This window comes from Homalodisca vitripennis, chromosome 6, assembly GCF_021130785.1.
Source record: "Homalodisca vitripennis isolate AUS2020 chromosome 6, UT_GWSS_2.1, whole genome shotgun sequence".
NCBI classification, from domain to species: domain Eukaryota; kingdom Metazoa; phylum Arthropoda; class Insecta; order Hemiptera; family Cicadellidae; genus Homalodisca; species Homalodisca vitripennis.
In genome coordinates this window covers 126,327,784-126,355,508 of record NC_060212.1, presented here as the reverse complement: position 1 = coordinate 126,355,508, position 27,725 = coordinate 126,327,784, and the positions used below count along the sequence as shown (strand labels likewise).

Below are 27,725 nucleotides of genomic sequence, written 5' to 3'. Positions count from 1 at the left end.
ACAATCACATCTTATATAACAGTGACCACTGAACAAGGAAAAGTTGACAAACCCACTTATTAAACACTAAGCACTAAACAATTATATTAATTTAATTACAGAGAATACTAAAAACATTTCAAAATTGGGTACAAAAATACATTGCTATATTCTAGCGAAGGCACCATTGGCATCCAAAACTATAGAATAAATTTAAGACTACGAAAATGCATTACCTTTAGACGTACATTTGTCCGAAAATCATGCATTATTACAATTCATATGGGAAAAAATATTGACTATTATTATACATGTTATTCTTTTTAAGTATAAAAAACATCGTTTTTGTGTATTGATTTTAACATTTAAATAATGATTTTATTTAGTTGTACATAACTTTTCGAAGAGATAGTCTTAATTAGTACGGTTTAAATTTGATAATTGAAAATAAATAATAACAATATTTCAACTTGTAAAACTAAATAATAAATCTTATGACCAAAATCCATAATGTTTTATATTGATTTGGATTTTTTGGGTCTATTTAAAATCTTCCTAATCAAATCGCTATTTAGTACAAAACGATTTAATAATTAATGATGTTCTTCATGTGTTGTTTTCTTTCTTAAATAATATTTAATTAGTACTTTTATAAGCAAAATAATATTTTAGTCCTTCTTATATTCCTCAATTAAAAATGTGTAGGATTATCTTCAATAAAATATGACCCACTTTTGATATTTTGCAAAATTACAAAGACACTTACAACTATAGTATAAATGTATTTATTTATATTTAATAATAACTTATCTTAACAAGGCACAGTTAGGTGAATATGTGAATTGTTTGTCTATCAGTGTTTACTTTTAATAACACTCAAAATCACTTAAGTTCTTACTTAATATTCGGGAGGAAACAAAAACCACTCAGGGGCATGCCAGATGGTACTAGCATTTCGACAGTTAACTTCAGAGCTGGACATTAATTTTTAATAATCTATACAGAATTTTAATGATATCTTTTGCCCCTAAAGTACAGATGAACGATGACTATAGGCTGTTACAACTTTATAATACTACTATACGAGGTACTGAGATGTTACAATTAAAATAGAAAGTTGTTCATGTTGTGTGATAGACTAACTGTGAAATTTATGGTTATTTGGTCATGGTTGTTGTAAAACTCCAAAATGTGTTGTTCTTTGCTCTAAACGTTATAATTATATCGCCTTTTTAATTTCGCTTTGAATTAACATACTTGTTTAATATATCTACTTAAACTAATCACGTATCAGTTTCATTACACGAAAAGGTATTCTTAATTTTAAAAATTATTGCTACCAAATAAAATACATATTACCCAATAATAAAAAATTCTATTTCACTTTTGGGTTAATTTTTTAACTTTCACTTAAAGTCGCAAAATTTAAAATTAATAAACAAATATTTATTCATTTTTTACAGCAATAAATGCAGTCATTTTAATCATTAAAAGAAATCAGTGATTTATAAAGACTTGTTTAAAGGAAATGTTTAAAATCGTGTCTGCATTATCGGTCAGTCTACTTGTGTGATGTCTTACTAGAAACGTCCTATAGGTTTAAATCTTTGGTTTCTCTTGGTTCAAGAATGATTTTGGGATCAAAAGGTACAAGGACACTCCGTCAGTCGGTCTATTTGTATGTATTATATTGTTTTTATTACGTTACAGTGCTTTATTCGATACTCTGGAGTTTCCATTTAATTACTCACATTTATAATATTTGTGATTGCTATGAAATTTACTTTGTTAGTTTTTGTTAACAGCTTGGTAATCAGAAATTATTATGACTAAAGAAATTGTAGTTGTTTTTAAATAGTGTAACTAATTTTAATATTTGTGTAATTTTACGACCAGCTCCATCAGAAAACGTCATCACACCTTGACATCTAGTACCTCTTAATCACGTCCCCTCCATCTGCCTCCCTAAAGAATGTTCATATATTAGAGTCCATGGGGTACCGGTCAACTTGGGCGTACATGTTGCGAATGGTCTCTCTAGAAGGCCGGTTCGGTATCGTGGGTCCCCCAAAGAGACCGCCGTTCTGCTCGGTCCTCTGGTGGTATGAGTCCATGGTCCTTCCGATGTCACTGATGGTAGGTCGGGTCGGACCGTAACCGTTCATGTGGACGGGTGTAGGCTCGTCACCTTCCTCTAAATCCAGTACTGTGGTCGTGTCTGGGTAGCCGTTGGACACGTGGTTGGCTGTATGGTTGACCACGTGGTTAGTAACATGGTTGGCAATGTGGTTGCCGTTATGGTGGGTGATGCTACCATTGGGTATTACAGGCTCAGGAACTATCAAGCCGTCAGCGTTCTTCAGGTAATCTATTTGTTGCAACACCATACGGGTGAACTCTTCTTGTACCTGAGGGGAGTCGGTATCCCCATCCACCTGTGAAACATTAATAAGCATTACCCTCAGTTGTTATATTCATTTATATGATGTTATAACAATGATTACAAAGTTTAACGTTACTATACACCCGTACTCTATGCATTCAGTACAGTTATAGCTCATCCCAAGGTACATACGTTTAGCACGTTATTTTCTGTGTTAGGAAAAATCAGCCAAATAAGAACATAGAGCAGTATAAACGAATATAACTCAAGTATTTTGTGCAAATATTGTACAAAAATTATAACAAAAGAAACGGAAGAAATAGATAAGTGCGAAGTAACCCGAACAAAGAAGACAGTATCAAACAGTTAAAACACGAATAGCCATTATTTAAATATGCTATTAATTTCCGATTTGTTTAGTTTCACACAATTATGATAATGCTCCGTCACATTTAAATAAAATTTAGAAGCTATATGCATTACTGACTCATCTATTGACAAGGCCAAATCTCCATGGCCAGGCCAAATATCCCAAGGTGTTATTTCTTTTAATAGTATTTCAACAAGATGAAAACCAAAAACTAGGCAATGTTAAATTTTTATTTTATTTTTTTAATGTTGTTATATATTGAATGTTTTATGCATAATTTTTGACTCACAATAGATAGTCTACTTTCATTATCCAACGTCTTCAGCATTGGCAGAGTCATCTCCCGGAAGAGCTCCAGCCTCTTCCTGAATGCTGCAATGCTGTCGTCCAGACGCCCTCGACCCAACTGTAGTTTTGAGCAGTCTAGGAGTATTAACTTCGGTTGTTGATTGAACTGTGTAAACAAATGGAATGTAATATATGGGAATGGTTTATTCTTAACATTAAACAATCAATGAGGTTATATTCTTTGGCACAAGAAAGGAAATGTAAATAGACAAAAAAGTAAAGAACCGTGCGATACAAGTTTTCGACTCATGGACAATAAGATATTATCCGCTACTTGGAAGGTGGTGTTATACTTATGTAACAAACAATGATGGTAATTGCCGAAATTCTGTAATCCTGTTAAATAATCGATCATTATTAATTAACTTCAAACACAAAAATATGTAATATGTTAAAAAGTGGTTTATTTTACAATTAGAGATGGGGCAAGTGTAATTTTACACCCATAAATACAGTGGTGACTCTGTTGTATTATGTTTCAACAATCTATTTACACACAAGTGCCAATCCAGGAATAGGAGAGATGAAAGTAGTGCAAATGTCATATGCAGCTACTGTGATTAACAGAAATTCTTTCCCAAAAATTTTATTTATGACATCTGATTTCATTAGTGTATATGTTTAGAATGTAAAAAACCATAGAGAGAAACTGACATAATATTAGTTTGATCTCAAAAGTATAATATTAATGCCAGCATCATTGCATTGTGATCAATATTTATAATTTTCATAAATGGGAAAACTATTTACAAGCTTGAGTTGATAATCCAACTCTATAACATCTTGTTCGCTAAAAAGGCGATAACGAAAGGAGCTCTTATGATAACATGAGAAATTTGACAAAAATATGTGTTTAATAAACTTCATACATTATTTAAATCACCTACAACTTTAAGTCGATACGTATTAAATTTAGGTACAATAATAATATTAGATGTTCTACTGAATGCACTATTATTATACAATGTGTACAATTTTTAAATAACATTACAATTTTTTTATAAAAATTGCATACGTTGATTAAAATGTACAATACACACTATTGAACATTTATAAAGAAAATATATAAAGAATATTTTATCTCGTAAATGTTTATCAATATTTATATGCAAAACTAGAATCATTTTACAATTCAATAATATTTTGTACTTATCGTAATCTTAAAATACTCCTTAATTTCACACTTTAGAAATTCTCTTGAGCTACTCATTGAAATGGTAGAATATAAATGGATTATAGATTAGAACTGTTCTGCTTTCTTGTTATATTTCTGTACAACATTCAGAATGGTGGAACTAACTAATTCTGCAGACAGTCTTCAGCAGCCACACTGAATTACCTAATTAAATTGTGTCACTGCTTCACTTACTTTTAAAGATATTATCAATTCTTTCCTGAGTTTTTTAATTTTTAGATACCGTACCATGCTTAACCACACTTTCCATGATTACAAACTAAATACACATATACTCCTCATTTAAACACTATAAAAAGATTAAACATTTAATGCTAAAAGTAAAATTAAAATAATAGTGAGACACTGCTGCTAAGAACTAACAAATAGTAAAGTTCTTTATGTTATCGTAATAGTAATTTCAATGCTCTTTAGTTCCATAAATAAGTTAGTGAATAGCCCACTTTAAAACTTATTGAACCTTTAAGTATGAAAACTGCTTATGTTATTTGTTGAAATTAAGACTTAACATTTCATAAATATTTTTTTCAAAACTAACAATAGGTTAAGCGTTAGCAAGCCTTTTGCTGGAGGGGGTAGGAAATTTTGTCTTTCTGTCTATCTATTTCTCAATCCGCAAGATACTCTATTAACTTACTAAAATGATAGATCTATATGGTAACTAGGTATAATAAGAATGAATAGTAAAAAATTCATACATTCGGTTCAGTAGTTTCTTAGAACATAATATAGATGCAATTCGGTTTCTATACAAAAGCAAGTCAGTAGATGAAACTGAGAAAGTTGAAAATTATAATCTTATCTTTTTTCGAAAAATGATCTTTTAATCGTAAAAAAACTTTTTTTACAGTATATGATATACTGTATGTATTTAACTGTAGATAACTTCTTGTTTTATTTTATCATGTGGATCTATTTCTTTTTAAAAATTTATTTGGAGATGTTATTATTAAATTTCCTATAAATCTAGAGAAAAATAACTAAAAAAACCTTATCACAATTGATTATTATATGAATTCGAATTGCTTTATAGAATCCTCAATTTCATCGTTTAGTAATTCCTTCAAGATCTTTGTTAGCTTTATTTGTCGCATTATTCTTCCTATAAGTATAATTTACAGATATAAAAATATGACTATTAAAGTTTTACTTATGCAGTAGCACTTATAGAAACTGTCTACATAATTTAACCTAACATGACCCCCAGAGAGACCAAAACAAACGCAAATTACAAGCTTTATAAAAATAAAATGTCGTTAGATAAAACCTGTAACAGTATATCAATATTTAACGGTTCAAACTGCTCATTTTCATATTTCATAGTTCAATACGAATTTTATTTATTAATATATTTAAAACTGTATTTCATCCCCTGATACTTCCACAACTAATGCTAGAAAATATACCTTCTAAGAATACTAAGGAAATAGTCGATTACTAATATTTTGTCTAGTAATGTACTTTTACAATTATAAAAACCACAAATTTCAGTTCGTTTAGCACTTACTACATACACGTAAACAAGGAAGTAGGCCTGTGTTTATCATACCTACATTAGCAAGTATGAAACGCTCTCAATGTTAAAACTGCAAACAAGCCTGTCTCTGTTTAAATACAGATTGCGCTGTTTAAATATTCGTTGTCTCCGTACACCTTCCCTGTTCCAAATAATGCGTGTTTACTTATTATTAAATAAAAACAGCGAATGTATTTAAATGAAATTGAGCTGCATTTATATTTCATGCAGTTAGATTATTAAAAATACTATCAGCCTGCTTATACTCTAACACCGCATATTATATAAATACAGCAATGAATCATTTATATAATATCATTGGCTGAGTGTCTGCGAAATCTATCACTCGCAGGGCTTGAATAATTTCACCGCTAGCTGCCTGTCTGCCAGTATGATATATTCAGAACGATAACTGATCTATATAATTAAACGTTTCCCTGGATGTTATCAGTTATATTCAGAGTATTGAGTTTTATGATTAGGCACGTCACTCTGTGGGATTTCTCTAAAATGGCTACGAGAAACTTACGACAGAAACATACGACATTTAATCATTTGACATTTTGTAGCTGGTTGGTACGATATTCTGTTGGGACCCTTGATACTCCGTGTCAGTTTATTTGTATGTAGACAAGATACAGTTCCATTACTGTGCGTGTGCCTTTTCTATAGGTTGACCAAGCTTAGTAAAGCCTATATTAGAAGTAAAATCCCGAGTCGGTTTCGTTGGACATCTCAAAACTTTACCTAGGGACTTGAGATTTTCGGTATAATATTATTTCTTCTTAAGCATCAATAATAAAGGAGATGATGGTCATGTCCCGCTATGGAATTTGGATTATCTACAGAACATCTCAAGAGCTTCATCTGAAGGCTTAACATTTTCCATAAAATTATATTTCTACATAGACAAGAATTAGTTCCACGAAAGTGCCTGTCTGTCCATTGGATTCGACATGGTGGCATTGAGGTCTATAACCAAGTAGGCATGCAGATTTGCTCTTCTATCTTCCCGGTAGCTGTAAAGCTGTCATTTCTGCGAGACAGTCTGTCGATTCACATTATATCTTCAGTATGAAATGGGGTATGGACATGAATCTTTTATTCAACGTCAGAGAGGCCTGTTACGTATCACGTGATGTTGAGTACTAATACCTCATTATTATTTATTACCATTATCTCCAGCTTCGCACGTTATTATGTCCGTTTTCTCAAGGGGGCAGGTCGCTTTTAATATCCGTATCTCCGCCATATACCCATTACTCAAAAAGTAAAAAAGATACAGGATTGAAACTTTGCATATATTGATATTAACCCTTTATACATCTTTACACTAGAGAATTTTGTAAAATATATTTTAGTTTTGTATTTATTATGTTAAAGCGGCCAAAAAATTGGATTCTATTTTTTTAAGTGATATTTTTACAAACTCTTTGGTATACATTTGTGTTATGATAGCCTAAAGATGTGTCAAAAATTTCATGTCTATACTATTAACGGGGACTGAGATAAAGGTACACATACACTACCAATAATTACTGTTGCGGAAAAGAAATAAAATTTGGAAAAAGTAACACAATAAAAGTCATGAACAAATAAGTAAACTATACTGCCTGTAGTTTCTCTATGGTATATTTATTAATTATTCTTATCTTTTACTGTTGTTTTTTATGTAGTGTACCTCTTTTTAAGCTAATCTAAGGCTTTTTTCCGTTCTTCGTTTTCTTTCAGATTCCAAAAAGATTGTAAAATACACAGAAATGAGGCTAGATTTATAGTTTTCCAATACCTATGAATAAATAATAATGTATAAATTTATTTAAATAGTATGAATGTGTAGCCTATTGTAATTTTAAATGTGTAGTATTATGTTGAATAACATATAAGGTATATAAATAAAAATCAAAATTGTGTGAAAATGAAACTGTAAACACGTCAAATACACGGCTTTCAAAATGTAGTACTCAGGAGCTGTGGTTTTTCAATGCCTCTAAAATACTATTGGTCGTGTAAATTAAAAAAGCGTCTTTTCCGTTCAAGTATATGTCTGATGCTGTAGGTTATTTGTTAAGCCCCGATTAAGAATATATAATCATATTTAGGCCTGAGAAGTCTACTTCGGGAAAAAACATCCTCTTCTTCGGTGCTTGTAAACTAATCCAAAAATAATTAGGGAATTGTAAATAATCCGTTTTATACCATCTTAAACCAAATTTTATACCATACTGTTTAGAAAAGATTCTGCGTCATGGAAGCCTTGCGATTTTTTTTGTTTTTTTGTTACTGTAGTTTGAGAAAAAAATGGATCGTTGGGTCATGTAAGCTACTATTAAACTTCCATATCACAATGTTCAGTTAGCCAACTAGTTTCCAATAATGTGCGTGCAAAAAAATGTAAACTTTTCTTCATGAAGATATGTTTTATAACAGTGTTGAATAGTTCGCTACTTCATTAAATGATTTTAATTCGACATTGGGGCAATATGTATTAAAGGTTAGAGGGTAACTTTATTTTTATGTTTAATACACTTTTTTCAAATGTCTATATGAACTCAGCTGTAAGTTTCAAGAGGTTTATAATGTAAGTGAAATTTGGATTGTGTTTCATTAATATCTCACATATCAATAACGTTTATAAGAATCATATATAACGCTTATATTCATAAAATCATTCCTCAGACTTTAACAAATATTTGTTTTGTGTGGTGAATTACTCCATCCGTACTCAAGATAACAGGTAGAGATTCATTTTGATGTGTAAGATAGACATATATTTGAACTAGCATTTCAATAAACCTATGAGGCTTTGTATTTATTGTAATGTAATTAGTTTTTGTAGCTTATAAAACTAAAATTATACACACAAAAACAATTAAAATGTAATGAAACACGTTAACATGTCGGTTATTTTTTAATATCTTTGTTTAGACTCTTATTTATTCATTGCATTCAGGCATCATTTGCACTGTTAATGCTCAATTTCCAAAATGTCTCCTTGTTTAAAAAATATAGGAATAATTTAACCAATAGCATATTACAAATAAATTAATTTGAGAGTCTTTCATGTCCTGAATTTCAAGCAAATTTATTCCTTGCATGTAAGTTATAAACTTATGATTTCTAATGGTAAACATTTATTGGTTTCATAAAATATTAATTTTGTAGAATTGATTCTAGACTAGCATTATATGAGCGTTTTTTTTTAATAACATGATATATAGCTCACCTTATCCTCGAACTTATGAACTTGATTGATGTCTCGAGGGAATCCATCCAGCAGTATCCCTTGTACGTTCATGTTCGTGTTGAGTTGAGTCTCCACCAGTTGCAGAACTACATCCTAGACATTAATCATGGATTAAATAGATCTCACCGATTACTTAACAGATTTCGAGTATATAATTTAATTTTCTTGATAGAAATTATTGAGCATAAAAGTAGTTATTCACTCTTCAATCGCAATTTCATAGTCAGAGGCCACAGCATTCTAAGTTAAAGCATTAATTATATAATATGAAGTTTTTAAACATAATTAGATATATCAGGTACATAATATTTGAGTATCCACGGTTGAGAGATTCAAAACACGAATAAAATTTTATTGGTTCTATTTTAGGTTTTGTTGTACGAATAATGTCTCCAAAATCAAGTTTGGCTATAAAGTGTAAACTTTGATCTTATTATATTAATTTTCTATTTAAGGTACTTTTAGTCCCATATTTAAGTTTGACATATGATCCGATCAAGAAAATATATACCAGCAAAATTCAACTTTGTTAAAACAGTCTACTTCAGCTCTTGTAATTTACTTTCCGTCTAATATTTCCATCTTCCATAGCCATAGCGTAATTTTTTTTCCCCCAATAAAGAAAATATATAACTTAAGTACGGCTGAAAATGCAATGCTGTCCAAGAGATTCAGATAAATTGATTATATTTACTTCCGTTCTAATCTATTTACGAATCCACAGTCAAGATTATGTAGTTACAAAAATAAAGAAAATTAACACACACACAAATATTGTTTATTAACGGTGTGCGCTGTAATATGTAGTATCGACTTTTACCCCAATAAAGAAAATATGTACTTCCGTCGCTTGTTTTCTGCGTCTGATATAAAGGAAAGAGTGTAGCACCTCTTTGCATTTCCTTTAATTACGGTAAATTTGTTAAGGCAGAAAACCAGTTTCAATTTCCTTACGTGCAAAACATTCACAGCTTTGTTCGTAGGGTATTGTTTAGAAAGCTGTAAAAATTTCCATGCGTAGATGGTTTATTAGTCATTGATTAAATATAAAATAAAAGTTAGATAGCAACTTTATATTTGCAATCTGCATAACACTACTGATGAAGCTCTGTATTATTCTGAAATTTCTTTTTAAAATTTAAATATAAAAAAATATTTTTGCGAATTTGGTAAACTTAAGCTGAAACTGTTAACAGCTGTTTAGGGTCAGTTAACTTTTAATTAAGTGTCGTAAATTTAATAATTATTTTCCAGAGTTATGAAATATTCTGAGAAACTTTTCTAATGTTTCTCACCTTTTAAACCTTCCAAATTAGTTCAGCTGTTCTCCAGTTTTAGTGAGACTAAAAAACTTCTTTTCATTTTGTTTATAGTGATACATATATATATTTTTTTATATATATATATATATATATATATATATTTTGATATATGTTACTGAAAAGTAACGAAATATTAAGCTTTTCAAGTTGAAGAAACATGTTTTGTTTTCTTTTATATTATTTATATATATATATATATATATATATATATATATATATATATATATATATATATATCACTAAGATTGTTTTTAAGGCCGAACAATTAATAACTAAAAATCCCTGTGTTTCAACTGTTTTTACAAAACTTTTACTCTTATCTGATATATCTGTTGATGTATAAGCAATAAGTTATGGCCGTAAATTGTTTTAACTGTTCTCATGCCCTATTATAAGTCAATTCTGCCTGTTGAGTATTGAGAGTATCATGAATAAAGACAAGTAATACGTCAGATACAACTCTCCTACATATTTAGCAGTAATACAAAGTGTGTTAAACTGCTGAAATACCATATTTTAATACTTTTTTGAGAATAAAGTTCAAAGTCCATAACTATTGTCTACTCTTTTGGTTTAATACGGACTATTATAAATGTATAACAAAAATTGGAAACTAATCAAAGTTGCTTACACATAGCTAAGGAAACGTAATTCCCATCCAAAAGTCATTTTTACACAAATAAATTGTTCTTTGTTTAAGGTTTGTTATGGGAAGATTTGAAAGGATAATAGGATATATGAAATTTCCAAAATAGTTTACTCATAAAAACTTATTATTCATACTACTCCCATCACGACGAAGAGGATAGATTCCAATCCTTTAAGCGTTGTTTTATACCTTTTGTAACATATAACGATGGAAAATGTCTGAAATCCTGTTATCCTTTGAAATAAATAGTTGTTTACCATCCGTGTTGCAAAAATGTTAGTCAGTTATCAAAGATTAGCCTACTTATTAAAGATATCAATACTGATCTACGTGTTTTAACAATGAAAAGGTATACAATTTAAACAGGATTATATTTTGCTTTATAATTCTTCACATGATAATCCTGGACGTTTTATAAATGTTTTTAATTTGACGAGAACTTGCTAGAACATTAAAAATAACGATTATGTTAGTGAGTGTTTGATATTGCTATGAATTATTGTTGTGCTTCCTTTTATATCAAGAGGTTTATCTTTTTGCATATGACATACAACATATCTTTTAAATATTTATCTTACGTTGAAATTCACCGTCCTAACATGGTTATCAGGAAACCATAAGTGGATTACCGGAAAGTGCATATTCCAGAAAAAAAAACTTTTTTAAGACATATTATTCAAGTAATCTGCTGACAACACCCTGTCGACAGTTTCTAAATTAAAGTATATAAAAATTAACCTGATATTCTTATAGTAATTAAATATTTTTATACGTGTGAAACATTTAGGGAAACGTACTATTCTGAATTAACAAATATGTCCCTACATATGTCCTCTGATTATTTTTGTTAACTCTAATATACATTAAACCCCAATCTGTTAAATATTCTTACTTTCGTTTCTTCAATCTTGTTGTACCGCAAACCACGAAAAATGCTGCAAGACGGATAGAATATTGTATTTATTCCACTTGATCGTCCTTGTGTACATGACTATCTAGCATGGACTAATATTAACGCCAAAATGAGTCAAATCAAATCAAATCAAATCAAATCTCTTTATTGTCGTAAGGCAGTTACATGCATTGACAACGTCAAAATTAACTACCAACAGGTTTTGTCAATCACAAACTGGTAGCAGTCAAACTTGGCATAAGTCCTAGTTTGGGTTACAAACTAATTGAAAATTCAAACATTTTAGCTATAATTATAAAATAGCCTAACAAAAAATTTAACATTTTTTAGGTTTACGTTAAAAACAATATATGTAACAGACAACATATTAAAATTAAATAACAATAAAAAATAACAAGTTTCATTAAAAAATTTTAGAAGAAATTAACAAGTTTTATAAAAGTTTTATATAGATAACAAATAAAATTTTTAAATAAACAAATAGGCCTAGTTAAAAATATTTGACATTAAAATTTATTGTATAGGTTAATAAAAATACCCTACTGTACAAAATTAAAAATATATACTTTGACATGTAAAAGAATTCGCTCAAAGAATAAAATGGGTTCTTCAACAACCACACTACTAACTTATTTTTAAAGATTTGAGTATTGTACATTTTAATGAGGTGACTTAACTTATTATAAACTTTCTTTGACAAAACAGTATGACTTTTCAAGGTTTTACTTAGCCTGCAGTGTACAAAGGATAAATTATTTTTATTTCTCGTGTTATGAGCATGAACATCCTCGTTAAACAACCAGTCCAAAAGATTTGTTAATAGCATATACAACAAGATCGAAAATATAAAGATTTACAATAGTAAGTAATTTTAAGTTCTTTAAAAATAGGTTTACAGTGGTCAAGCCGTTCAGCATTAGCAATGATTCTTATAGCTTTCTTTTGAAGAATTAAAATTTCACTTAAACCGACCTGAATTTCCCCAGAATAACAGACCCATACTTAATAACAGACTGGAAATAAGCAAAGTAAACCACTCTAAGATAGTCTAAAGGTAACAAGTGACTTTAAACGCCTTAAAAGATAGATCACTCGAGATAACTTGGGTACAATGTGGTCTATATGACTACCCCAGGTAAGCTGATTATCTATGACAACACCCAAAAATTTTACATCATTTACAGTTATTAGATTACTGTCAGTTGGATCAAAAGGCCTTAAGGTAAACACAATATTTTGAGTTTTATTTTGGTTAAGATAAAAGCCATTTGTTTCAAACCATACAGATGCATCAGCCATCACAGAATGGACAGTATTTTTAAGGTCGTTAATACTATTACTTATGCTAATAAAAGAAGTGTCCATCAGCGTACAAAAATGTTTTGGGTCTTGACATTACAAGGTAGATCATTAATACTAATTAAGAAAAGAAGAGGGCCAAGAACTGAACCTTGGGTACTCCAAACTCGAGTTCAATATCCTGTGACCACTCCCCATTGATACACACTCTCTGTCTGCGGCTATCAAGATAGGATTTGAGAAGGCTCAGAGCAGATCCATGTAATACCATAGTAATTCAAGCTTCAGTAATAGATCATTATGACATACTGTGTCGAAGGCCTTACTGAGGTCGCATAAAGTTGCCTGAGCAAAAGAGCCTGTTCTCGAACACATGCAACACTTGACAAACCAATTCCTCTATGGCATCCATGGTCGCTCTCCCTTTACGGAAAACAAATTGAAATTTAGACAAAATAGTATGACCTTCAAAGAAACTACTTAACTGATCATGAATAATAATTTCAAACACTTTAGAGAAAATGGGAACAATTGAACAGGACGAAAACTTTCCGGTTTATCTTTAGGACCCTTCTTAAACACCGGACAGACACGAGAGACTTTAAGTTCCTTGGGAAAATTTCCCTCTAGCAGACATTTGTTTATACAGATAGTCAAAGGACTAACAATGCTACTTATTATTTGTTTCATGATATTATTTGACATAAAATACAAATCTTGGACTATCAGAGTTGTTTAGTGATTTAACTGCTCTTAATACATCCTGAGAAGTCACCACTCTCCATTCAAATTCAGTATTACAAACATTGTCACTTCTTACTAAATCTAAAACAGTCTTACTAGTAGGTGATATTTCTTTTTTTTTATTCCTCACAGATTCAATGCATAATTCATTGAAAACTGTAGGGGACACCTTGGCCACAACATTAGGCCTATTATGAAAAGAACATTCATTCTTTATTAGACTCCAGGCCGCTTTACATTTATTAGAACTCTGATCAATATACCAAATTATTATACCTAAGTTTAGCCTCAGAAATTTTATGTTTGTAAAGCTTTTTCATCTCATCTAATTTACTTTTAAGACTAGGACTATTGGTCAAACGATACAAGTAATGGATATCAATTAATTTGTTTTTTATAGCCTGCAACTCAGGTGTGTACCACTTTCTACTTTTATTAGGCTTGACATTTTTACCACCTGCTGACTTTAACAAAACTAAATCCAAGATAACCTTATTTACTGATGTAAAGAAAGTAGTAAACATTAAAGAACCATTTGAAATATGCTGCAACATAATATTCCAATCTACACTATTAAGCTTATCTACCAGTAACGGCACATTTCTTTTAGGAAACACAAACCTAGGATTTTTTACAAGCCTCATGAGGGATATCATTTGTATTATCAAGGCTTCTGTTATTTTTTTATTTTAAACAACTAACCCATCGTGATCTGAGAAAACAAAGTTTTTTAAAATATGACAATCAGTAATCCTATCTGTATTGTTGGAAAAAATATTGTCCAAACAGGCACTTCCTCTAGTTGGTGTATTATTTAAACAGTAGCAATTATATTGTCTTAATAGATTTAAAAAGGTCATGACACTTTTACGGTTGGATTGATTTACATCAAAGTCAGCGTTTAAAATCACCTACAACCACAATTGTATAATCATCCCATTTAGAAAGTAACAATAACAGCCTATCTAATAAGTCTAAAAACTCACCGGGGTCTGTTCCAGGTGGATGATATAGGGCTAACCACAATTAATTTGCAAACATCAAGTGCAATAACGGCCACTTCAAAGATAAGCTCTCTACATAAATCACTTACGTCTATAATTCTAAATTCAATATTTACACGTATAAAAATTGCTGACCCTCCACGGATATGGTTCTTTCCCTACAAAAAGCACTTGCCATCTGGTAACCACTAGGCACGTGCAATGCCAGTTCATCCAAGTTGAGCCAGTGCTCGGAAATACAAATTAAGACAAAAGATGACTTACCAGACAAGTCTTTTAGAAAGTCCTCGAACACAAGTGTTTTGTTCCTCAGTCCCTGGATATTGAGAAACAAACATTCAAAACCAAATGAAACAGTGCATTCATCGGTGAGGGTAGTTGTAGAGAAATTAACTATCCTCTCCTCTGGCCTAAAAATGATCAGGCCTATTGTATCTTCGTGGTGGAATATACTTTTTTCACAAGAACACCTTCGTCCCAAAACTCAGGATCCAAAAACAGCCTCAAAAAAACCTTCTTCGCAGACACCAATCTTGAAGGACTTGTATGTGTCATACTTCGGTTTAACCTCTTCACAGACGACGTTGGTGATGTTATAACTAGACAGATAGGATTCAATTTCAGATTTGGTAACTCCTATATCTAACTTTGAAACAAAGATCCACAACCTTGTTGCAGCAGTTTTAAGCCTAAATTCACCTCCAATTTTTAGTACCAAAGATAGGTTTGGATCGAGATTGATGCTTGCTAGTCTCAGGCAAAATTTGTTGTCTTCTTAGAGTTCTCTGATTTTTTCTTTGATAAAATTACATCAGATTCGTCACAATTCTTAAGTTCAACTACCCATTGAGTTTTGACGATTCTGGATACATTAAAGATTTTTTCTTCCAGGTCCTACTGTTTACGACTTTTGCATAGGTTTGTTCTTCTATGCTATTACTATCGTTTACGCCACTGCATACATCTGATTGACCAGGCCTTGTATCATCGTTAGCACTGGTTATATTTTTTGTAGACAGAACTTCAGGACTATTGTTCTCATTTTTCACCGGTAACTACGTCAGGGTCAGATATCTCTTCTGCCGTATAAACCTTCGACATGATCAATTTGATTATTCGCTCCCTCTTTGCTTGAGGGACACGTTTTTTGATTGTGACCTAGTAAGCGGTCTGCTAGGTGGAAAAGTTTTTTTTACATTTACACTTCTGCTGACGTCTTTAATTTTTGAAAACATCATCCTGTTTATGGTATTTTGCAGGATTGGTCTTGCAATCACTTTGAAAATTATTAAATTTGTCACAAGACAAACTGTCAAGTTTTTTGTTTATTTCAACATTGTCAGTAATTATATTTTCACAAGAAACATAAGCTTACCGACCAATTCATGCAGATTCAAATATTCATCAGCGTTGATAACTTGAGACTTCATAGATTCTAACCTTGTTTCACATCGTTCACACACCCACTTAACTGAGTCTTTCAGCGACAGAATTAGTCCATATTTTATCCTCATCAATGTTTAAGCAGGCCGCGTGGTTAGCGTTTTATTGCAAATGCTTCGCACAAACAGCACACTTTCACTAGAAATAATAGTATTTTCACAGCACTCACACACTGAAACATCAGTTCCCATTGCCACGGCCATCTCGATCTATAGTGACTTCAATATAGATATCAACGAGTGTGAAAAATATGAATAATGACTACTATCACTATAAATGTTCCTAGAGGAGTTTTTTAATTCAAAGCTCACTGCATACTAATTAGTTTTTTGCGCAACCGGTTCTATCTGCATCGCTCCTCTTCGCACAAGCTAACAGTAAGAACATCTATCAGTTAAACAATTGCTCAATGTTTTTATTTTAATCTCTATGTATATTGTAGGAGTGAGGAAATTCGTTAAAAAGCTAGTTAATTCTTTTCTTTGTTTGAAGTTTGTTTTTGACGATGGAAGGATGGTGAAGAAAACAGGATTTTTCCGGATAGTTTCATAGCTTTTATAATTATTTGAGCTTTCCATCAACACCAGTGATATAAGCCCATAGCGTAAGCGACGCCAAGACGCCCTACTGCAACAACCATTCCAAGTAGATAACTAATACAAACCTGGGATGTTTCACGTACAACACATAAAACACCTGTGTGATTTCATGTACAATGTAATGTTTATTGATGTACTGAACGAGTGGATATCGGTTAAGGTTATAACCCTGTAACATTCCGCCGGAGTGAACGAGCAGTTCTCAAGTACCAGGTTTACTACAAATGTATATAATGTCTTCATCGGTGTTTACTGTAAGAGAATTATGTCAAAGCAAATAATTTATCTCCATGAAGTCCTCGGAATCCTGGTAGGACGTCTCGTCCCAAGAGTAGGCCGATGTCACCAGGGAAGTGTCATCTGTGCATATAAAGAATGTTGACTGTTGGTTATACAGGTACATTAATTTTTGTTATATAAATTAAGAATAATACTGAACCAAACATACGTTTTTGTACAAAAATTGTATAGTCAACTTCAAACTGACCAGTTTTTAATACGTTAGTCAGTTGGTCATATTTGTTGTCTGCCTCGAATTATTTAAGTATCCACAAACGATAACTGATATATTGTTTTTGTTTTTAAATTATTTTTGAGAAGAGTGAATGATGAAACCATGAAAACTTATTGCTCATACATTTATTACTACATCTAATGTTGTGTATGGATTTTATCCACCACTAGTGTACCCTACTGTATTCATGATACATAGACTAACTTTTGTTTCATACACTATAGTTATTAGGGAAATGAAGTAGCTGATCCCCGGGTGGATAAAGCATGTCAAGTAAGTGCATGCGCCTATATGGTATTGGTACTTTTATATTTTAAGAAATTCCTTAAATGATTGATTTAAACATTTCTTTGAAAACTACAAAATAATCCATACCAACATTATCAATCTCAAAAGCTACCATAGACAGAACATTGAAAAGAACTGACAAAAATAAAAGACAGCGCAAAAGTTTAAACTATGAAAGTATAACCTTAATGGTAAAGTGTTTTTATAGAAGTTTGTCAGACAGGACGTTTAGCGCACCTTATCAACGTTCATTTTAATTTTATTAATGTTTAGCATATTTTTTTAAATTTATAGAAGAAAACCCTAATTATTTAATTTAATATTTAGCCAATTTCGTGGGGTTACAGCTATGTTGACTGCATGGACTTAAAAATGGGATAAGTTATTTATCTTCTCAATATATATATATATATATATATATATATATATATATATATATATATACTGACTACTGACTACGGGGTGTTAGGTAATGATTTTCCCAATGAACTGTATTTATTTTACAATTTGTATGTATGAGATGAAAAAAATCTCATTAATATTATTATAATTTTCTAAAATCCTTAAAGTTTACTTCATTAACAAATATTTGCATACAATAACGGAGCACGATAAAGATAGATAGATAGATAGATAAAAACGATATATATTGATAAGCTCCAGATCACTTGGATACCTCTATGACTTTATGTTAACCACATTTAATGAGTTTGAGTTTATACACTGACTTTGTTAATCATAATGTTTTGTAAACATTTAGGGTGTGTGAAATTCCCTTTGAGTGACTAAGATTGTAATTATTCTAGGGATTTATTGAGATCAGTGGGACTCTAAAAGAGAATCTGTAAAAGCTAATATTATACAGGGACATAATACTGGTCCAATACTGATTTCAAATATCAGAAGATCTTGAAACTTCGTTATTACTTGAATAAGCAATTTGATACCTCATCTTTAAAGTAAACTTTAGAACAGCATAACAGTTAGGTTATCGGACATTTGCCCTTGCCAAATATAGAACACCATGTTTTCAAGGGCTGGAATATGGGCATCTAAAGGCACCTTAAGAGCTCGTGCTCTAATGATTTGATACTTGATGTAGAGGCTACATTTAAATACTGAAAATATATTGTTCTAATTTTGCATAATTAACCATGGCAAATGCTTGAAACACTGTTGTCCTGTCAAGTCGCCCATCGGCAATACTGAACTTTAATTATTTACTTTAACTAATTAAAGACGAAATTGAAATGAAGCAATTTTTACGATTCAGTCATTTTTACTCAGCACATATTTTAAGGATGGATTGTTTATTCTAAATGTATCCATATTAACCTAGTGAATGTAATGCATATTTAGAACGAATGTCCTATTTATAAATTATTGAATTAATACTTAAGAGACGAAGATTTTAGCATTAAAATCTTTTTTACAATCAAACAAAGAAGGCAAGTTGGTTACTGAGTTCAGAGAGCGCATTTAAATGACTTTACTTCGTCTGTGCGAACAAATATTTGCACACAAGCTCGCATCGTACCACTTACGTAACTCTACGATATCGTAAAGAATTGGTGTTATTTCAATATTATATTTCTCTATAGCCTTTACGACACGTAAAGTTATCTGAATCTAACGGAACTGATCAGAGATATTATATAAAGTCTGTATGAATGACGTTACGTATACTTTTAACGAGTATCACGTTCATTAAAAGTTACGTTCAAGTGCAGTCCGCATGTTTTGAAAATACAGTCAATAAGACTTACTATTAAAATCGTAAAATTAACCACGAATGTGTGATATGAGTGCGTGTTTTTATTACAAGCATAAACCGACCAAAAATGAATATTTCATATGAAATTTCTATAAACAACAGATCGGGCCTCTCTTTGGCGCAACTAATTAGTTATGTCAATTAGTCATTGCGAGTATCGTTAAATGGTAATTACGCTCTGATTGGTTGCATGTTCGACGCAATTAATGCTTTTAGGTAACAATATGCTTTTGAATGGAATACAGTAGAACAAAGCTTCTATTCTATCCATAATCAATTAGCTATTTAAACTCATTACAGGCAAAGGTCGATTAATCTATTACGTTTAACTTATGTTTTTATAATTTATTTAGGGATTAGGCTAGGACTTTATAATGAGTAATTTAATTCCATTTGTGATAGAAAAACTTTTTAGCGTATATAGTTAAGTAACTTATATAATTTTAAAATTCTTTTTATAGTTCAACGATCTTTTAAAGGTTTAACTTTAAAATGGGAACGGTCCATATTTACATGTCTTAGAAAATCAATCACCTGTTCTATTATTTCAATAAGGTAGATGCTCCATAGAGAAAACGAGATAAAACTTAAAATGGGCCATAAATGACATTTCATACTATTTATACCGTCCTAATGGACAAGAATATCAACACTAAAAATTCATTCATAATGAGATAGAAATAAAATAGAAGCCATTATAAGTAATGGTACTAATTAGATTAAAGGACTTAGAAATTAAACACAAAACAACCCGTTGAGAAATTAATTTTTAAGTACTACTCACAATCAACTCTATTTTGGAAATCGTACTCGAATAAACAAAGGAGTATTTTAACTGGACCTGCCAACATGTTTGTAATAAATAAGTAAGTAAAAAAATTATGTTGAATATATTATACACTTCATATTAAAAGGCACAATTTTATTTAATATTTGCATAACAACACATATCTTTGTTGTATTCCTTACGTCATAGCTCGTAGACTAATCGCCCAAACTACCCCTCTCTAGAGAAATACTGTATTTTACTAATATACTCACAACTACTCTGTAATTTTAACGGTTATTGCAAAATTATTAATTATCCAACGAAAATATTTAAATCGTGCTATTATCTTTGATCAAAACAAAACAAATTACATATTTCTAAAGTGTATTGCATTGGCGAGTTCTTTGAAGCGATGAAAGGTAAGGAGAATTTACCAGCCTATCCCTAATCCATAACTTTATCCTTGGTAGACGTTACGCAATAAATTCTTCGTTACCTACACATTTACTGGTATCGATTTTGTGTGTTTAGATTTATACTTTCATTTGGTAATTGATGTCATTGTTCTGTTGTGGTTTTTTAACATTAGAAGTCACACAGCATGTTTTTCTTGGTAAGGCCAAGCTAAACAGGGTATGGCGAAGCAGGGACTATGCGGATCAACCTTGAATAGAATGTTTTTATCACAGAATGGCACTAGTCAAAAATACAATACATAGGCCATAAGGTTTTCAACTCGTTTAAGATATTCTTGTTTATACATTTTATTGTTGCCATTGTACTTTATAGGTGCTTAATAGCCTACATGTACTAGTGCACTCAATTAAAATACCTTTAAGTATATAACGTTGTGGAATGTTTCGATACAGTATTTTGTTGGTTCATAATGTTTTAGGTATATTAAAAATACAAGTATTCTCTACCAATTGAAGTAACCATACTATATTTATTGTTGCCATTGTACTTTATAGGTGCTTAATAGCCTACATGTACTAGTGCACTCAATTAAAATACCTTTAAGTATATAACGTTGTGGAATGTTTCGATACAGTATTTTGTTGGGTCATAATGTTTTAGGTATATTAAAAATACAATTATTCTCTACCAATTGAAGTAACCATATTATATTTTTTGTAAAATAAAGCTATTATGACTGACCTGTTCAACCATCTCGCCAGCGACGATGGCTTTTCGGATGTCTTGAGCGTCTTCGCTTGCTGCTCCTTCCGATGTCTCTGCTGCAGCTCTCAACAGACGCCCTACGCTTAGGGACACCCACCCTGAAGCATGGCGTACAGCTTTCTGACTCAAGGATGATTTGTTGCTCCCAGGACCTCCTGGAAATATTTCATGACATATTGGACTCAGATTTCACAAACTGATTTATAATTGGTTGGAAAAATCTTTCTTTTGATCCAGAAAAATAGGCTCTAAATAACATAACTGATCCAAACTATTCAAAAGGATAGTTATTATTTCCCCAATTTTACTGTTATTTTCCTAAATATCCATAGCTACTCCCAAATAACGAGTCCGGACCTGAATACGACAAGCGTTTTAATAATTTATTGCTGCTCTGAGCAATTTCTGTGTCGCTGTTGAACACTTTGTTGCATCGTAATAACAGTGATTAAAATTAAAATTAAACTGACATACAAAGCACTTTTAAAAGAGTTATGAGCATTTTCGACATATAAATTCACATTATAAGTATGTCTGTATTTCTGTATGCCCACACCATATCTTGAAGGATAACTGATCTCTATAGATCAGTTCAATCTATAGATCTCTGTTCTATAGTTCATAGTGATCTATAGTTCTCTCTATAGATCTCTATAAACGTTCAAGTATAGCTTCGTGACCATTAGTGAATGTTTTTGCCTTGGTCTTATAGGTATTCATGACGACAAGGATATATCAGAATAATATTTATCGTAAACAGGTAAAGGAAAATCATATGATTCATAGAGTAAAAAAGGAGAAAAAATAGAGTGAGAAGTTAAATTTAAAAATTAGTGTACACGATTTTTTCAGCGATCTCAAACCATTGTAATTCCACGTTTATGAAACCGAACTAATGAACAATTATGAGCAAAAATATGAATGTATGTGTATGAGGCCAGATATCTCGAGAAATATTTTATCTTAGTTTTTAATTTTGCACGAAATCTCATTCTACATAGTCAAGAGTAAGTTCTGCTGGTGCTTATCCAAAAATGGATTCAAATGGAACAAGCCTGATATAATTTATATTTTGTTTAAGGGGGGAATGCGCAAGTTGTTTTCTGTACGAAGGTATTCTCTTCACAGGACATCTCCAGGATAAAATGAGCTATACATTTCAAGTTTTGCAAGCAGCCTCAGCGAAGCCTGTTACGTGTCGCGTGGTTTGGAATACTCCTATTATTTATGGAACTGTTACAAGGCATTTGGATGGATAAATATTACTACCGATTATTACCTCAAAGGTTTTGTATTATTTTAATTTATATTAATAAGAATTATATAGCAACAGCAACAGCTCACCTATGATCCAGATAACGGGAGGATATCCTTTTCCCGGTGGCTTGTAGACGGAAGCGGTAGTCGTCGGTGCTACAGTTATGGCAGTGCCGTTAGGGGCGGCAACCGCCGTCTTGTCCTGGGACCCGAGAAACCGCAACACAGCTGAACGGAAGTCTGTATAGACTTCAGACGGATGTCGTTCCCCGTTTATCTAAAAACATACAATAAAATATGTTATTAAATCCTAATAAGCAATATAAACTTACATAACATACACCTGAATCATATTCACCAAAAAAGAATTATTTATGTTTTACAAATGATACCATAAATGTTGCTTTCATTTTCACACATAATGAATTATTTATATATAAATCAATAATTACTATAAGTCATATTAATCTAATGCTAGTTTTTTAGAAATTTAAAAGTTAATAATACTTCGTTCTGCTACCCGAATGTCGGTCTTTTTTCCTTCTCGAGAGAATATTTATTATGTAGTGATAAGTTTACTTTTTTCATAATATATATATATTTTTTTAAGTCACAAATCTTTAAGTAATTTTTTAAACAGTGGAAAATATTTAGCAATTGCATTATGCCCCCGCAAGGACATTGACGACCAGAATTGCAAAGGGATCTAAGTGCCATCTTTTAGCGCAATGGGTTTTCACTGCAAAGCGATCTATGTCCACATGCCAATGCCCTGCAATGTGATCTGTGTTCATAAAAAAACTCCTAGTAGTTGTTATAGGATGCAACAGAATGCGCTTGGTAGTATGTCGGGGCGGGCTTGCAATGCATAGGGATCTAAGTGCCGTCACGTTGTCGTCCGCCCCACCACTCCTGTTGACACAGGCGTGCTCTACCCGTCATTGCCTTTGCCTGTGTTTTTCATATTGCTTATTTTAAGTTATAAAGTTTTCTTACAATCATGGCTGACGACACCAACAATTTGAATAACAGTGCTTTTGGTGAAGATGTCAGTGAAAAGAAGCTGGCGTTTAGAGAAAAACAGAAGAAAGCAAGACTAAGTGGGAAGTCTTATATGACACTAAACAAACACACTAGGAAGGAGATAGCAGCGAAACCATTGCCTGCTGTAGAGGTAAGTGTGATAGCTTTACCGGTAGTAATGGAATTAGAAAAAGTATTCCCTTTGCCTAAATTGACACATTGCAATATGTATTATTTACGCCAACTCACCTGCTACAATTTCAATGTCCATAGCACCAACGCTAATGATGCTATAACTAAAAAATCGAATGCTTATTTTTCTATACCTATACATGGTAGTTAAGGGTATTTTTGAGTCTGTTCAACACAAATTTCTGCTCTCCGGCCAAAGTTTTTCTGTTGCTGATAGAGACTTCGCTATTATCGAAAAAAAGTGTCGGTCAGCTAGAATGCAAGTGATGGAAGATCTACAGAAAGTTATCGAGGAAGCTAGACCCTCAAAGCCTTTCAAAGTTTTGAAAATGGCTGACCACTTTTTTGACTTTGACAAAGCAGCTTCTAGTTGCATTGATACAAAAAAAACTAGGCATCAGTCAGATTTCCGTGATCAAAGTGGATCAAATTGAACCTGTATAAAAAAAATTTAACGATCTATGTCTATGGGAAAGAAAGGCAAGACAATAACAGATATTGAAAATGTATTGCACAATGATTCCATAGTTGGATGAAAACAACAGAAACTTCTATCGTGAGCTGTGTTAGTAAAATGAACTCTTTTTAAGGCACTTACATCCTTTTGCACTGTTAGGTAGTTTGGACTTAGGACCTTCTGCCGAAAGGAATTTATAAACTTTTTATTCAAGTAAATAGCTTTATAAAACTTGATAATAATTTTAAACATAATGTAAACAATGTATCTCAATAATTACAAAATATAAATACAATTTTTTTTTGAAAATGTAAAGTTTTTTTCATTTCCTGAAAAGTTTTGTTTTTGGCACTTAGATCCCTTTGCAATTCTGGTCGTCCCTTTGCAATACCTATAATACCTATATTATAGGTATTAATAAGTATTTTATTAATTGCATTTTATTTATACGATCATTATTAAAAAAGTTACATTATTAGGAATACTAATGATTTATTCAAAATCAATAAAATTGTTATAACTTAAGAAAATTTCAAGTGTGGTTGTAGTAAATTGTAACTTATTAACTTCCATTATTAATAAAATCATATTTAAGGAAATTATGTGGTATTATAAAACATATTGAAATAAATTGAATTGCATTATGTAAGCCCAAAAAAAAGCATTTCTGCTATCCATATTTCATAGACAAACCCAAAAAGAAATCACTGAACTGACCTTCAGAAGTTTATTTGGACCGTACATCAAGAAGGCCCTAATCATATATAAGGTGTATCTTTTAAATATTAAACTAAATGGTTTTTCTAAATTTTCTCTTTTTGTATTTGGTGTGAGAGTAGTGAACGAAAGAATAATTTTTGTAATAAAAACTTAATTAATTCATACAATAACCTACAGCGTCACATTAATTTAATGAGAATAATCCAAGATTATTTCACCTATTATTCTTGGCCAGTAAATGTCACACAATAAATTTAGGATGTATTAACAAAATAAAATATCAAAGAACATTTTTAGCTTTTAAATATTCCAAAAAATTCTTAATACCACATTTCACAGACATAAATATATATATATATATATATATATATATATATATATATATATATATATATATATATATATATATATAAATAGAACATAATTGAATCGTAAAATGTAAGGGCTCTATGGTGTAATGGTAGCACATTCACCCAGCAAGTGAGAGATCCGGGTTCGAGTCCCGGTGGAGCAAGTATTTTATGTGATTAAATTTTTATTGAAATTATCTATCTATAATAATGTATATATATATATATATATATATATATATATATATATATATATATATACACATTACATTGTATAAATGGCAATAGCCTTATTTAATTTCAATAAACATTGAATCACAAAAAGTACTTGCTCCGCCGGGAGTCGAACCCAGATCTCTCACTTGCTGTGTGAATGTGCTACCATTACACCACAGAGCGCTTACTTTTTCCGATTCAATTATTTTGTATTTGGCCGTATCTGTCACATATGCATTTAAATAAGCAAACTAACGTATGATCGGAAGACCAAATACCTGTCAAACGAATTTTATTTACATTAAATTGTATAAATGGCAATAGCCTTATTTAATTTCAATAAACATTGAATCACAAAAAGTACTTGCTCCGCCGGGAGTCGAACCCGGATCTCTCACTTGCCGGGTGAATGTGCTACCATTACATACACATTATATATATATTTGTGTGTGTGTGTGTGTGTGTGTGTGTGTGTGTGTGTGTGTGTGTGTGTGTGTGTGTGTGTGTGTGTGTGTACAACTACATTACAAAAACACTATAGGTATAAATTTCTTTGATGCCTACAAAAAGAGAAATGTGACTAATCTCTGTTGTTTTTTTTTTCAGAACAAATGAAATATTTAAAGATGCAAATATTGCACTTGCATGTCAAAAAACCTTTTTTTTAATCAAGTAAGAATTTTGAATTTGTCATAATCAACATTATTTCCATGTATTCATATGTAAGAAGTAATGCAATTTGAATAAAGTTATACTTCTTTTGATAATATTAACTATTTTATGCTAGACCTGCATAGCCTACACATAAAAAATTTCAGTTCATTGAATACTTTTACGGTTTCAGAAATCTTATTTTAAATTCTAAGTTTTGGTATTATTTTAAAAGATTCCGTAACAACATAGTAATACATACTATCCATACGTTTCCCTCCTTTCTTTTTTCTGATTGTATTTCAAAAGGATACACGACAACTCACAAAACTTGTTTTAATACGTTCCAAAAAACACTATTAACACTAATGTTGAAATTTCAAAATTTGGAATAATAATAAACTGACACACCCACCATCATCGAACTCAATTTTGCCTTTATAGACGTAAATCTGACTTCAAAACTAACTCTAAATGTCATTTCGTTTTCAGATATCATGCAGACAGAGAAACAGAAAAATAAATAGAAATGTAATTTTTCTAGCGCTCAAGTAATAAGCTTAGTTTACGCTCAGCAACTTACTTTTTGAAGCCTTTACGTACGTAATAAATGTTACATATACAAAGAAAGCGGCGGGGCGTCACGTATTGCGACGTTTTTGTTCTTAGAATTATTTAATCGTATCCTAAAGTTCATTGCCAGTGGAATGCGATGTTGATTTTCCTTAGAATAATTAAAAACTCAACGGTGTGGAGAACAGTGCGATGTGACGGCTCGTGCATTGTTAATGTTGGCGTGAGAGCGCCGCGGTTAGATACCGGAAATCGATCACTGATACCGCCATACCGCCACACCGAACCGCAACAACTGACTCACCACTCTATTATTTATACAAACAGATGACAGCGGCCAATAAGACAGTAATGTCAAAGTGACTCATAGATTATACTTTTCATTTTTTTATTTATATTTAAGACGGTGTGGAAGTGTAACCGATTGGATGTTGGTAATGCAGTACCCATTGACACTAATGTATGTGAAGCATTTAAAAAAAAATTGGGATGTGTTTAAATAAGTGAAAATAAACAAAAATCCCTTTAATTTTATAGCTATTTCACTTCGCGTAGCATATTATAGTCTCTATGTAGGTATTTTTAATTTTTAAAGTCATAATCTAGATCTTACGTTGCAGCGTTGTAACAGTTTGTATATAAGTATCTTAGTAGGATGCAACATTTTATGAAAAGATACAATCTATTAATTGTTTTAAAATACAAGTTTGTTTTAAATTGTTAGTAAATTTTTTTCCAACGGAGAGGG

The 27,725-nt window shown here is 31.3% G+C and overlaps 1 protein-coding gene and 1 non-coding gene across 2 annotated transcripts in view; one reads left to right on the top strand and one right to left on the bottom strand.

Annotated features, from left to right (window-relative positions):
- Positions 1–803: 803 nt before the first annotated feature.
- LOC124365555 (adenylate kinase isoenzyme 5) overlaps positions 804–27,725 on the bottom strand; it is a 95,139-nt gene continuing 68,217 nt past the window's right edge. Inside the window, exons 7-11 of the mRNA XM_046821546.1 lie at positions 22,883–23,072; positions 21,515–21,693; positions 9,018–9,131; positions 3,022–3,186; positions 804–2,414 (exon numbers count right to left, since the gene is read on the bottom strand). Of these exons, the coding sequence (XP_046677502.1) occupies positions 1,956–2,414; positions 3,022–3,186; positions 9,018–9,131; positions 21,515–21,693; positions 22,883–23,072 (1,107 nt within the window). The 3' untranslated portion in view covers positions 804–1,955. The remainder of the gene's footprint in view (positions 2,415–3,021; positions 3,187–9,017; positions 9,132–21,514; positions 21,694–22,882; positions 23,073–27,725) is intronic.
- Positions 25,631–25,701, top strand: Trnaa-agc. Its single transcript has one exon. It is a non-coding gene; the product is annotated as a tRNA-Ala (tRNA).